This window comes from Arvicanthis niloticus, chromosome 13 (genome assembly GCF_011762505.2).
Source record: "Arvicanthis niloticus isolate mArvNil1 chromosome 13, mArvNil1.pat.X, whole genome shotgun sequence".
Classification (NCBI taxonomy): Eukaryota; Metazoa; Chordata; class Mammalia; order Rodentia; family Muridae; genus Arvicanthis; species Arvicanthis niloticus.
This window is the reverse complement of record NC_047670.1, coordinates 64,139,220-64,152,462: the sequence shown is the minus strand read 5'-3', so window position 1 is coordinate 64,152,462 and position 13,243 is coordinate 64,139,220. Positions and strand designations below refer to the sequence as shown.

Below are 13,243 nucleotides of genomic sequence, written 5' to 3'. Positions count from 1 at the left end.
GCAAGTCTGTGGAGTGATGATGATGATGATTGATTAGTTGATTGGTTGATCAACCTATCGATTGATTGATTGGAAGAGCCCAACCCACTATGGGTCATGCCACCCCTAGGCAGGTAGTTCTGGATTATATAAGAAAGCAGGCTGAGGAAGCCATGAGGAGCAATCCAGGAAGCAGAACTCCTCCATGGCCTCTGCTTCAATTCCTGCCTTTACGTTCCTGCCTTCAGTTCCTGCCCTGACTTCCCTTCATGATGGACTGTAAGCTGACATAAACCCTTTTCTTCCCAAGTTGCTTTTGATCATGGTGTTCTACCACAACAATAGACAACTAACAAGGATGGGCTTGTAACATCAAAATATGTAGCAAAATGTAACATCAAGTAGTGTGTAGCAATGAGAGCAGATACCTACATCAGGACCAGATAACACACATGCCCACTCTATTCAGCAACCATGTGCCTAACCCCAACTGAGCCAGCGCACTTGGGTAAAACGGACAGTGAGCTTCAGCTGGTGACCCCTGAATGAAGAGAAATATTTCCACTCCTCATGCTAGACACTATATAAGCTCCTCGTGCCTTGAAAGAAACAAACAGGCCACTTCCTAGAATTCATACCCTTCCAGGATCAAATGCTATAGGAGACCAAGGTGAACAAAGACTCTGAGAACTCTAAGACACTATATTTCACTTATGACATGGTGAGGCGTCACAGCTGTTAACAGTACTCTCAAGATAGACAATCAGGTAAATCAAGACCTCAAATATCCACAAGCAGGGTGATCCTAGCAAACACTGTCTCTAATACTTTCTCTATTAGAAATCAAACTGTACCTGTCTCTTGCCCCTATATCAACCCAGAAACTATATCCTGCCCTTTCTACATGAACCTGGGCCCAGCTTTGTACCATGGATCATGAAGTTACTCAGCTCTCTTGTGAGAGCCACCCCCGCTCAGTTCAACCATCACTATGGCCCCACCTCACAAGGTTCAAGGGCTCCTAACCAAGCCTTATTAGCAGAAAGCAGCTCAGGGAATAGCCCTAAGCATGAAACTGACCTGAATCTTAACCCCATCCAAAAATGAACCTCCAGGCTAGACTGACAGAGAACGAAGGAATATTCTAAGCTTCATGCCACCCCCAGCCTTTTGCTGCCCGATGTCACTGAAAACTGAAACCAAAAAATGGGGACACTTCAAATAATACTCAGAAGAAAGGGAAGCCTGGGGCTCTGTGTTCCAGAAAGAGTCACAGACAGAAAAGCCTACCAGAACATTAAGAGATCCCTACAGCTAGAAGGCTTTGCTGAAGCTACACAGCAACCTTATCCTGGAGGAGGGGCACACAGTACCCTGTACACTTAGTCACCTGTACCCAGTATGAACCAGCCTGGCTCTGGAAGCGCTCGCGCACACACACACACACACACACACACACACACACACACACGTACACACACACGTACACAGAAACAGGCCAGACCCTTCTGCCTCCCTGACTTAAAGCTAATGCTATATGTGCAGCTCCTGCCCCTCCTGCTAGGACTTACACAGATGCCAAGTCTGTTTTGAGCACTGCCTCCTGGGAGCTCAAACCTGCTGGCCAAGTCACCAGTCACCAACCTACCCCCATTCAGTCTTCATCCTCACTCTTGGGATTTTTTTCTCATCAGGTATGTTCATGGGATCTTGTCACATGGAAAGCCATAGGAAGCTAAACCCAGTCATGTTCCAGACTGGAGTGAGATCCACCACCCTATGGTCCCAGAAGATCTTTCCTAGCACTTAATGGGAAGCACAATCCCTGATCTAACTGCTAGGCCCAAGGCTATCCCAACCCAGAGCCCAGACCTGCCCAATGCCCTGACCAAGAATTCTGTTCAGCCCACACAGGCTCTTTTTTATTTCGTTCCCTGTGTCAGCAGAGGTCACTAGGTGACAACAGTCTTGGTGTGTGTGTGTGTGTGTGTGTGTGTGTGTGTGTGTGGGAGGGTGTCCTGTTACACCACTGCCTATGACAAGCACAGCACGAAAAATGATCTGTGAGTGGGGCAGAACTCACCGACATCCGAGTCTTTGTGGGTCTTGATTACCTCGGCGAGTTCAAAGTTCCCTGCAATAATGGCCACCTGGGAGAGAGAGGGGGCGACATGAAGGGTAAGGAAGGAGACTCGGTAACCCAGATTTGACCCCACCCCAGCTGCTCCTACTGGGATCTTCCGTGGAGCATGTCCTCCCAAAGCCACTCTCCTCTCAAGTCACAGCCACAATGTCTACAGGAACATCGCTTCTTAAAGACAAGAGACAAGGATGCCGGTAACTAGGGTTGGCCCACTACCGTCATCTGCCTAAGTCCTGGGGTACCTCTGGGACACAAGGCTTAGAGTTAAAACATGAACAGATCTGCTCGCACTAGTAGAACGTTTAATCTGCCCCCATATGCAGGCACAATTCCTATCTCAGTCGCAGCCCTCTACCTTTCGGCCCTCATTCTTCCTGGGTCCCCCAAATCCGGACATCTAATCGTCCTTGACGTACCTACATCTGGGTGTGTTCAAACCTTCATCCTCTGCCTCACCCTCCCAGACATGGCCATAGCAGCTCACCTCTCTGACGTCCTCAAGGGCCTCTGCTCCAACTAAAAATAACAGACACCCCCTCCCCTGCTGCTTTCATGGTCCATGTATCCCCCATTCAGCTCCTCCAAAACTCCAGGCCACAGAGATGACAGCTAGCTGGTTAGGCAGTGCCAACCAGCCTGGCAGACAAATGGCTCAGAAATATAACCTGGGTCAAGTCAGGTGTAGTAGAGCTCACACCCATCTCCCCATCTCGGCTTTCTTCCCTCTCCATCTGGCTCTTTCCCAGAGTTCTGGAGTCATAAGATGTTTTTCCATGGCAGGAGGAACCACCACACCAAACACGCCCTCAAATTCTGGGCACCACACTAGCCCACACTAGCCCACTCACAGCTCCCCCCTTCAATGGCGGTCCTGACAGTCAGCACTCCCATTTTGCCCTCTGAAGAAGAGTCAGGGTTCAAAGTCAAGTGACAATAAGGACTCATAAGCAAACCCCCGGCTCAGTCTGTACCTGGAAGGCTGTCTGGCTGTTGTAATTGCGGACGTCCTTGTTGGCACCACGGAAAAGCAGGACGCGCGCACAGCTCTCCTGTTGGGAGGCATAAGCCATCAGTCACACTGGGCAGCAGGAAAGGGAGGGCCAGGCCATGGTGGGGACACATGTGGTGTACAGGGCGCAAGAATCACTCACACACAAACTCACACCTCTTCAGTGCATACCTAGGCTAGGTAGAATTATGCAGGTAGCTCTCACCTAAGAGCTAGTTGTTAAGAACATATATGGGGATATATTGACACACATGTGCGCTCAGAGAACAGATGTGTTTTAAGTGGGCCACCCAGTAACTACCACCCAGTAACCAGACTGGGCACAGAACATACACATAAGAGTATAGGTATCCCAAACAAGCTGGGATGTACAGTCACCTATGTGCAGACATCCACACACGGAGTCACCCTTTACCACAGAGGGACCCTCTCATGGTGTACCTGGTTGTAGAGGGCACAGATGTGCAGGGCTGTGTTTCCCGAGGCATTCTGGGCACCCATGTTGGCCCCATAGAACAGCAGGTGCTCCAGGTGCTGTACATGTCCAAAGCGGCAGGCCTGAGGAGAAGAGAGGTATTGAAGCAGCCCAGACAGAGGCCAGCATCACCTGCATACAGCCCGGACCCAACATAGGCTCCCTGCTCACCTGATGGATCTCTTGCCAACCATTCTCATCAGTGGTCCCCAGCTGTGCATGATCATGGAGAAGCAGCTCGCAGCAGAGGGCATCCCCGCCCCCTAGGGCACTATGGTACAGTGGCGTCAGGCCGCGGCTGTCCTTGTAGTCAGGTGAAGCCCCCAGGTCCAGCAGGGTCTGAGGGTAAGGCACCTCAGAATCCATGGCCAAGCCCAGCTTTCTGCATTGAGTCCCTCCAAACCAGGGTCCTGCCCTCACTAACCGTCAATGCCCCTGCATTGCGCTGGCGGGTAGCACAGTGAACAGCTGTTAGCCCATCTCGGGTTCGGAAGTCCAGATGAGCACCGCCGTTGCGAAGAACCTTCAGGAGGTCAGTGGCATTATCCAACTGTGCGGCAAGGCTCAGAGGGCACTCTGGGTTTGGACATAAATAAAGGTTAGGGTCCCAACCAGTAAAAAATGCAGCCCCTCCCTGTTCTTCTCCTCACCTCCTGAGTCAGGGTCATGAAAATTGGGGTCCAGCCCCTTGTCCAGCAGGCGGGCCACCTTGTCTGTGCTGTGTAGCTGGACATAGTCCATGAACTTCTTCAGGTTTGCCTAGAACATCAGCCATCCCAGTCAGCTGGGTGCCACAGCTAGGGTCATCTTACCATCACCCCCTTCCTCCAGCAAGCTCCAGACCACCTGTAAGGCATACACTATCCCTAACCCCAATATGTCTAACCTGTCACCCAGCTTGCTCATTCTCAACCCCATAGTCTTACCTCAAGTCCCTTTCCAGCTTGGCTGGACCCATGTGCTTTCAAGGCCTTTCTCTGCAAACCCTCAACAACTGTCAGCCTGAACCTGGCCACTCCCATCCCAGCCTGGTCACCCTAGTCATGGACCCCAGCTGAGTCCCTTCCCTCAGCCTAAAAGAACACTGAGGCCATTCTGACAGGTGTCAAATCCTAACAACTCTGGCCTTATTCCTCCACCCCATCTTACCCCTGGCACACATATGACATGACCGTGCCTCCTATCCCTTCACCCGGCAAAGCTTCACTGGCTTGTCCGGTGGCACAGGTATCAGCCACATAGGGCAAGGGGTCCCAGCCCAAGAATCTACAAGCAGCATGTACCATAGACAAGAAAGGGTGCTCGTGGACCAGTATCATGGGTCAGGGTGATGAAACCATATAAGAAACTATGCAAATCCTCTAGGAAGACCTTAGCCAGCCCCAAGGTAACAGAGAGCTGGACCCTAGGCAAGCCAGGGGACAAGGCTGAAGTTAGAAGTTCGGGTCCATCCTAAAATGACTTTCTGAAAAGCAAGTAGTTCTTGTCTTAAGAAAAAAGCTGCAGAACCCAGGGTGGCGGGGTCACACAAGGGCCAATGGAGGGAGACAGAGACCTCTCTGACATAGTCTCTACCCAGCATAGAGCCATGGCCACTGACTCTTGTCACTTGCTCTGGGGCAGCAGAAAAGTCTGCTACAGAAGCCTGAGGATCTAGGACCGCAGATAGCGTCACAAAGACCTTTCCCTAAACTCCAGAGACCAACAAGGAAATATCCCAAGAACAAATTCCCATGGGCCCACGGGAGCTGGGGGATTTGGAAAGGGGCTATGACATCCACCTTGCCTCTTGGACACCCAGAGGAGTTTAGTATACCCCTCAAAAAAAAAAAAAAAAGTGAATAGAGCCGGGCCCTACAGGGAGTAGGTCCCAGAAGCAAAGACACTGGACAAGTAAGTATACCCAGGCCACAGGGCCTAAATAGTCAGACAGATCTGGGCCAGCTTCACTGGGCAGTCACAGCAGGTGACTCAACCCCTCTGTCTCACCTGTAAGATGTATACCAAATCCCTCCTGGAAGAGAGTTAATGAGATACCTAATTGTATGTTCCTTATACTAGGGAACACTAGGCATTCAACCTCTTGCCCTCAGAGCCAACACACTGGATGCTTATTTTCTTCCCTCTCATGCCCCCTTATTCCCCCCCCCAACTTCTAACAAGGCTTTCACCCCTATACCAGCCAAAATCTGATTAAACTGCAACCTATCGCTGGACAAGTCATGGGCATGGAGTGTGCGCCCAACCCCGGACCAAGTCCTGAAATCCACTTCAGGGAAAGCAGGCTGAACCAAGGTAGTTTAGGAGCAGTGGTCATGCAGGGCAAGTCCCCTCCAGGGACCGCCTCTTTACCTTCGTGTGTAACTTTGCAAACTGCTTGTCATCGATGAGGTTCTGGGCATAAACTCTCCTCTTGTATCGAAACTGCTCAGATAAAGAAAAGGCGGGGAGAAGGCACCCACACAGGCCCATGTGAGCAAGTGGTGGCTACCACCTCGTGCTGCTCACTGCTCACCTCCCTCCTGTCCACATTGTCACTGTAGCACACCGTCATACAAGTCCCAGACACACACAGAGTGGACAGACAAGAACCAACAGCTACCAACCACCTACTACACAGAAACAATGTGCAGTCCAGAGAAGTACTTGGCCAACTCAAGGCCTGGCGGGCCTACAGCCTGCCTGCCTCATTTCTACTGCCAAGACCTAGAAAACTCTACTGCTCTCCCAAGATCTAAAACTAAGCTTCTCTTCCTAGACACTTCCACTCCAAGTAGAAATAACCCAATTCTGGTGCTACCCATGAGGGTCAGACCAACTTTGACCTTGGTGTTCACACACACACACACACACACACACACACACCCTTCCTATTGGGACTAAAAGTCTCAGTCTCTATGGAATGGCACTCAAATCACCTTTACATGTCACAAATGGTGTTAAGATTTTGGGCTAACCTCAGAAGACTTGGGAGTGAGAGGCAAGAGACAAACGTGCACTCCTCACGCATTCACTCCTTCACACACCTCTCCCTCCAGGGCTCGGACTGCTCACACCACACACGCTGAGTGTGCCCGTGCTGTCCCGTGCTCATTGTGTGCTGTCCATATTGCTTGCTGAAAGCGCTCTCTCCACACCGTGCTCCCAACCGTTCTCCACGCTTTAAGCTGCAGCACACCACTTAACCACACATGCAGCTCGTACTTCACCCTACCCACTGCCCTCGGTGTACCCACCTCGGCTTCTCAGCACACCACTCAGGCTGCACACAGCACCCCCCCCACCCCCGCTCCTGTCGCCAACTCCTCCCGGCCTGCCCTTCACTGCTCCAGCCAAGGAGCTCAAAGATCACACCCTGTGCGCCCCATGCCACCCCCACACTGGTCTGCCCAGCACCTCCAGATAGGGCAGGGGCGTGTCCAGGTTCGGCGGGTAGTCCTGTAAGAGCCGCTCTTCATCCAGGAACTTGCCGGCGCGACCCCGGGAGGGAGGCTGGAATAGCCCGTAGTTGAGCGCGTCCTGAAGGCTGTGATTGAGGGCGCAGAGCACACGCTGCTTGGCGGCCCATACGGGCGCGGTTGGGTCCAGACGCAGGCACTTCTGCAGCGGAGCGAGTCGTGAGCCCGGACCTGCGGGCGCAGGGCACCGCGCCCCGGGCCCCGCTTTGGAGGGCTAGTTGGGGAGCGAGAGCAGGGACCCCGCGCCACGGCGCAGAGGCCGAGGCCCCGCCCCGGGGCTGGGCTTCCAGGGCCCCGCCCCGGCGATGGGGAGGGTCCCGCGGAGGCGGCGGGGGAGGGGCGAGTGGCCACGGCCGGGGGTCCTGGCGCAGGGCGCGCCCGGCGGGGGTCACCGCTAGCGGGCCACACAGGGGTACGGCGAGATCGCAAAGGCTCACCGTTTGTTGCAGGTCCGGGATGCCGACGCGCACGACCACGGCGCTGGCCCCGGGGCCGTCCATCCCGGTGCTTGCGCCCGGGCCCGGACTGTTCCCGGCGGAGAGAGGAGCGCACGGGGACTCCGCGCGGCGCCCTGGCCCCCCCTGACCCCCCGCCGGAGCCCCGCCGACCGCGCTACGCGGGAGGGGGCCGGGGGGGGCCGGGGCCGGGGCCAGCGCGGGGGACAGCGGCTCCGGGGGCTCCGCAGGCGCAGCGGCGGCGGCGACGGCGGCACGGTTTAGCTGCATCGGCCCCGGCTTCGAGCGGCGCCTGCCTTCCCCGGGGGCGGGGGCGGCGGGGGGGAGGGGGCCCGAGCCCGGAGCGGAGCGGAGGCGGGGAGGGGGCCGCGCCGGAGGCGGGGATGGGAAGCCCGGGGCCGGGAAACTGGGGTCCCCCGCGGGGTCGGGGCGGCGTGGGCGTGTGGTGCAGAGGGCGGGGGCCGGGGGCCGGCGCCGGAGGGGGGGGTTGGCTGTCGAGGGGGAGTGGCTGACACAGCGGGGGGGATGGCACGCCGCGCTTCCGCTGCAGGCGAGCGTCGCAGACCACCGTACTGGGGTGACGGAGGGTTCTGGAGCTGGGTGGGGGACGCGTCGGGGCTAGAGAACCCACAAGCCGACTGAGAGAGAGAGACAAGCAGGAAAATTGGTGTCCTGGGGTAGAAATCTCCCCAGTCTGCCGACCCCACTCTAGACCCCAAGGAGGTGGTGGGGTCACCCGGGCACCGTGCTGGGTGGGAGTCGGAGAGCTGCAGACCCCAGGCGAGGGCAGGGCGGAGCTGCAGTCCACGAAAGCGTCCCCCAAACCAACCCTTCTAACCGCGCCCAGGGTGTTCCTCTCGGCCCCCACCGCAACCGAGTTTAGGGAGTCTGTCCGGACTCTGCGGCCTCCCTCACCTTGGCTGGCCCAACCCTGCAGCTGGTCGCCCCCTCCCCGTCACCTTAGCGACAGCAGGCTGGGGGTGCGACCTACGAGGAAAGGCTTAGGGGAGGGGGCGCCACTAGTCTCCACCTGCGACGGGGAACTGAATTTTAGTTTCACACGTTGTCGTGGCAACGGCGGGAGGGGGTGACGAGTGGGCGGGGAGGGGAGAGCTGCGAGTGAACCAACTCAGGCGCCGCCCGCGTGGCGTGCCAGCCTTAGCCCGGCGCTGCCACGGAAGTGCCCAAGGCACGGGGGCCCAGCTCCCAAGGCCCAGAAAGGTGCACCCCCTGAATGGATGAATTGCCCTACTCTCAGTAGGGTCTACTGCCTTCCACTGCATTCTCCCGCATACCTAGACTTACACCTCACCCCCAACGGCCCCAGAGAGCCACTCATAGGTGGCGGCACAAGCTGGACAGCTTTTGTGGAGCAGCCTGGCCGGGAACTCTGCCAGTGGCAGAAAGCATCCCCTCAGCCACAGCCTCTCCTACCCTCTCCGTGAGCAACCCTGGATCGCCCACAAAACTGGCTATTCCTGCACATCCCAGGAATAACCCTGGACTGCCCTGGTCCTATACACGATAGCGCCTCCCCAGATCCCACCCCCTGACCACCTGGGTCACCTTAGAAATGCCCTCACCCCACACAGAACAGTGATTGGTTAGACTCCCCCCAGAACAGCCTGCACTCCCCCACGGATCCACCACCTTCCCAAAATGTTTCATGACTCCATATAGGGCTCTCTGACCAATCGCAACCACACACATTGTCCTCCATGGACCACCTGGCTCACTCCCACAGCACTACCCCTTGAGGAAGAGTCTTCTCCCTAAAGAACCTCCCAAAAGAACCGCTTACCCGCTTACCCGGCAGAGCTAAGTCTCCAGCGCCCTTCTGTGCGTCTGTTCCCTGCTACCCTCAAGCCTGGGTGGACCCCTCCGTGCTTGAAGAAGTGAAGCCCCAGTAGGCTCTGACCTCCAAGCCCCTCCCAAGGTGTGACTGAATGGTGCAACTTAGGGTACCCTAGGGGTTAGGGCAGGATGTAAGAGGGGCAGGAGAGGAAAGAGTCTCCCTTATCTCCAGGAAGCACCTTGGGAAGCTCAGGGCTGGGTTTCCTGTGTTCCAACCCAGAGAGGAAACTCTGCTTCCTGACCCTGGACTCTCTAACATCTTCCTCCCTTGACTCTTTCCTCTCCACCTTGACCCATGTCCCAACTCCCTCTGGCTAAACCCAATCCCTCCCATCAGGACCTCCACCCATCTTTATTTCCAGCCTCCTTTTCCCCTAAACTAGCTGCCTGCTTGGAAAATGACGGCCAGAATCCACCAGTGAGGAGACAGGAATGGAGGAATCTCAGGTCCTCAATCAGGCAGCAGGCCAGCCTTGGGCACTCTGTAAACATGTCCTTGACCTGAATGGACTCAGAGCCCTAGGTCTTACCCTTTCAGGCTCACTACCCTAAACTGGACCTCCTGGGAGCCCTTAAGCCTCCCCTTATGGAGTGAATCTAATTATGGGTGGCCTCTTTTGGGTTGCCAAGCTTTGGGGGCGAAAGTCTCACATTTTGTTAACCAGCTACCTGCAGACTGACCAATCTCTGGCCTCTGCTAGCCTTCACACTCTCAGGGTGACATCAAGCCTGTGGCCTGCACAGTGCTGGCCCACACTTAGTGAATCTCACAGTACCCCAACCTGCTTCCTAGTAAACAGTAGCAATGCCCAGAAACACTGAAACATGGATGTCTTCCTAATGGGTTCCCCGAGGTTGAATTAATGAGACAGAGGTGTTTTAGCGATTATTTCGTTGAGAACAACTCCAGGTTCCTCCTTACCTCTCCCAAGCCTCTTGAGCAACTCCAGCTGTCCTCCCTCAGGCCCATCAGACCCCCATCTCCCCCAGCAAAGTGGCACTGCCTCGGCTCTACCTTCAAATGCCAGGGCGGCTTGCTTATTCCTTCCTTTCACCAGGGCCAAAATTCTGGAAAGATCTTATTTTGACTATCCACACTGCTTCCCCACCTCCTGGTGCACTTTCGGTTACAGGGCTTCAAAAGACTTGGGGGTGGAGAAAGATCAGTGACTAGTGCATCCAGAACAGTGCACGGGCATGTGGACGGGATTGGGAGCAAATACCCAACGGTCTCCTCAGCCCACTGCTCCTGCAGCTGCTCCCCGGGCCATTGCCAAGGGTCCACTGCTTAAGCATCCCCTGGAGACCCAAAATCTCCAGTGACAGTGACAATCTCCATGCTCAGCCCTTCCACATCCTAAGTCTACTCTGGCCTGTGATCCATACTTCCATCCCTACCCACTGACCCTCTGGTTGACCTTGCATGGCCGGTAGGCTCCTCTGTTTGCCTGTCTTCCCCATCCATGGGAATCCCTTCCTTCCATCCATCATTCCTGCAGACACCCTTCTCCCTCCTGTTAACTCAGCTCACCCAGACCATCTCCTAGATGCCTTCCTCTCCCAGGCTGCATCTCTCCCTTTGTGAACCCACCTCACCCCATGCTTCTTTGCTCTCTTCAGCTGATTTGGTTTCTCTTTTGTAAAACTGCCATTGTCTTTCAAAGAACTGTGATTCTCTCTCTTTTTTTTTTTTGGTTGCTTAGCGTCTGTCTTTCCCTGCCAGAAAGTGGGCTCCCTGTTGAGACAGGTCTTCTTAGCCTCTCTGGATCTGCTGTGTCCAAGCCCTGGTACATAGTGCAACGCAGCTGGTTTGCTATATAAGTAAGCCGGAGATTAAACCGTCATCTAGAAGATTACACCGGATTTCAGCTCAGACCTCCTTGCTGCGGAGTAGGTGAAATTCTGAGTGCTAAATTGACCGACTACAATTGACTGTCTAGATCCCCACTGTGTGTCTGTGTGAGTGTGTGAGTGTGTGCATGTGTGTATTTATTACTCTCGATTATGTAATATCTAAAACTATATTCATATTCCATCTCATCTTGAGTCTGATTTTTCTTTTTCTAGGAATAATAATCTCTTAAGATTCAGCGTTTGGGTCTTTGATGTTTGAGACAGAGTCTTGCTGTGTATCTCAGGCTTCCTCAACCACCAGTACGTCAGCCTCCACGTTTGTCGGGTTTCCTCAGTTCTTTCATTTTATGCTATCTTGATTTTTCTCTACATTGTTTTTTAGTTTTGCTAAACTCACTGAGCTGGATATTATCTGATTCATTTCCAGTGTTTCATTTTTTTTCTAAGTTCTTCACAAACATTCAGCACGGTTAATTTCCACTTACCACTTGAGTTATAGTGTTGATATGTAATATTTTTATTTCACTTTTAAATTTTGTTACATTTTTGGCTCTGGGATTACAGGATATGCTTATTTACATTTCCAAATGTAGACTATATATTTTCGGGCTAGCTATTAATGATTTCTTCCTGTCCAGGAAAGATGGGCTGGACAATACTTGTATTTGTGCAGTTTGTGAAGATTTTCCCTGTATCTTGTAGCCGAAAGAGGAAAAAAAATGACATATTCTAGGACAACTGGGACTACATAATGAAACTATATCTCAAAACAAAACAAACAAACAAACAAACAAACAAACAAACAAACAAAAAACAAGCCAGGCATAGCAGTGCACAGGTGGATCTCTGAGTTCAAGACTAGCCTGGTCTACAAGAGTGAGTTCCAGGACAGCCAGGGCTACACAGACCATTCTTGTCTCCAAAACAAAAACAGAGCAAATAAAGTGTGGAGAAATGGATTGGCGATTAAGACCATTTACAACCCTTGGAGAGGACCCAGTTCAGTTCTCAACACCGACAGGATGGCTCACAGAGATCTGTAACTCCAGTTCCAATGGTTTGGATGCCCCCTTCTGGCCTCAATAAGCACTGCATGTATTCAGCACACATAAAGTTCAAGCAAAACACTCCTACACATAAAATCGTTTGAAATCTTTTTTTTAAGATTTAATACATGTAATACATGTTTTTAAGCATTAAAGAATGAAAACCAGTGTGAGTATTTGTATATACATACATACACACACATATATATATATATATATATATATATATATATATATATATATTATCATTTTTTAAAAATTAATTTATTCACTTTACATCCTGATTGCTGCCCCCACCCCATTATGTTTCTGTGGGGCTAGGCAGTTCCTCTCCCACTGAGGCCAGACAAGGCAATCCAACTAGAAGAACATATCCCATAGACAGGCAACAGCTTTTGGGCCAGCCTTCTCCCCGGAAACACAGCTACTAATGTGTGGGGGTCTAGGTCCACCCCTTCCTTGTATGCTCTTTGGTCTCAAGAGTCCCCAAGGATCCAGGTTAGTTAACTCTGTTGGTCTTCCTGTGGAGTTCCTATCCCCCTGGGGCCTTCAATCCTCCCCCTACTCTTCCATAAGAGTCCCCAAGCTCTGTCCACTGTCTGGCTGTGGGTCTGAGTCAGCTCCTGGGTGGAGCCTCTCAGAGAACAGTTATGCTAGACTCCTTCTGCAAGCATAACAGTATCATTAATAGCATCAGGAATTGGTGCTTGCCCGTGGAATGGGTCTCTAGCTGGGCCAGTTATTGTTTGGCCATCCCCTCAGTCTCTGCTCCATTCCTTCATTTCTTGTAGACAGGATAAATTTTGGGTGAAAAGTTTTGTGGGTGGGTTGGTGTCCGTATCGCTCCACTGGGGTTCCTGCCTGGCTACAGGAGGTCTTCTCTTCAGGTTCTGTACCCCCAAGGCTGTGAGTCCCAGCTAAGGTCACCCCATTGATTCTTGGGCACCTCCCATATCCCAGGTGTCTGTCA

The 13,243-nt window shown here is 53.2% G+C and overlaps 1 protein-coding gene and 1 long non-coding RNA gene across 7 annotated transcripts in view; one reads left to right on the top strand and one right to left on the bottom strand.

Moving 5' to 3' along the window:
* Window positions 1-7,804, bottom strand: part of Shank3 (SH3 and multiple ankyrin repeat domains 3) — a 58,253-nt gene extending 50,449 nt beyond the window's left edge. For all 6 annotated transcript variants that reach the window (XM_034517192.2, XM_076911900.1, XM_076911902.1 and 3 more), the window contains exons 1-9: window positions 7,502-7,804; window positions 7,003-7,206; window positions 5,959-6,030; window positions 4,257-4,365; window positions 4,031-4,182; window positions 3,778-3,945; window positions 3,573-3,689; window positions 3,094-3,171; window positions 2,063-2,129 (exon numbers count right to left, since the gene is read on the bottom strand). In XM_034517192.2, the coding sequence (XP_034373083.1) occupies window positions 2,063-2,129; window positions 3,094-3,171; window positions 3,573-3,689; window positions 3,778-3,945; window positions 4,031-4,182; window positions 4,257-4,365; window positions 5,959-6,030; window positions 7,003-7,206; window positions 7,502-7,789 (1,255 nt within the window). In that variant the 5' untranslated portion in view covers window positions 7,790-7,804. The remainder of the gene's footprint in view (window positions 1-2,062; window positions 2,130-3,093; window positions 3,172-3,572; window positions 3,690-3,777; window positions 3,946-4,030; window positions 4,183-4,256; window positions 4,366-5,958; window positions 6,031-7,002; window positions 7,207-7,501) is intronic.
* A 3,256-nt stretch (window positions 7,805-11,060) lies between these two features.
* Window positions 11,061-12,022, top strand: LOC143434143 (uncharacterized). The gene is made up of 3 exons (XR_013103423.1): window positions 11,061-11,263; window positions 11,441-11,527; window positions 11,866-12,022. It is a non-coding gene; the product is annotated as an uncharacterized LOC143434143 (long non-coding RNA).
* Window positions 12,023-13,243: the final 1,221 nt, after the last annotated feature.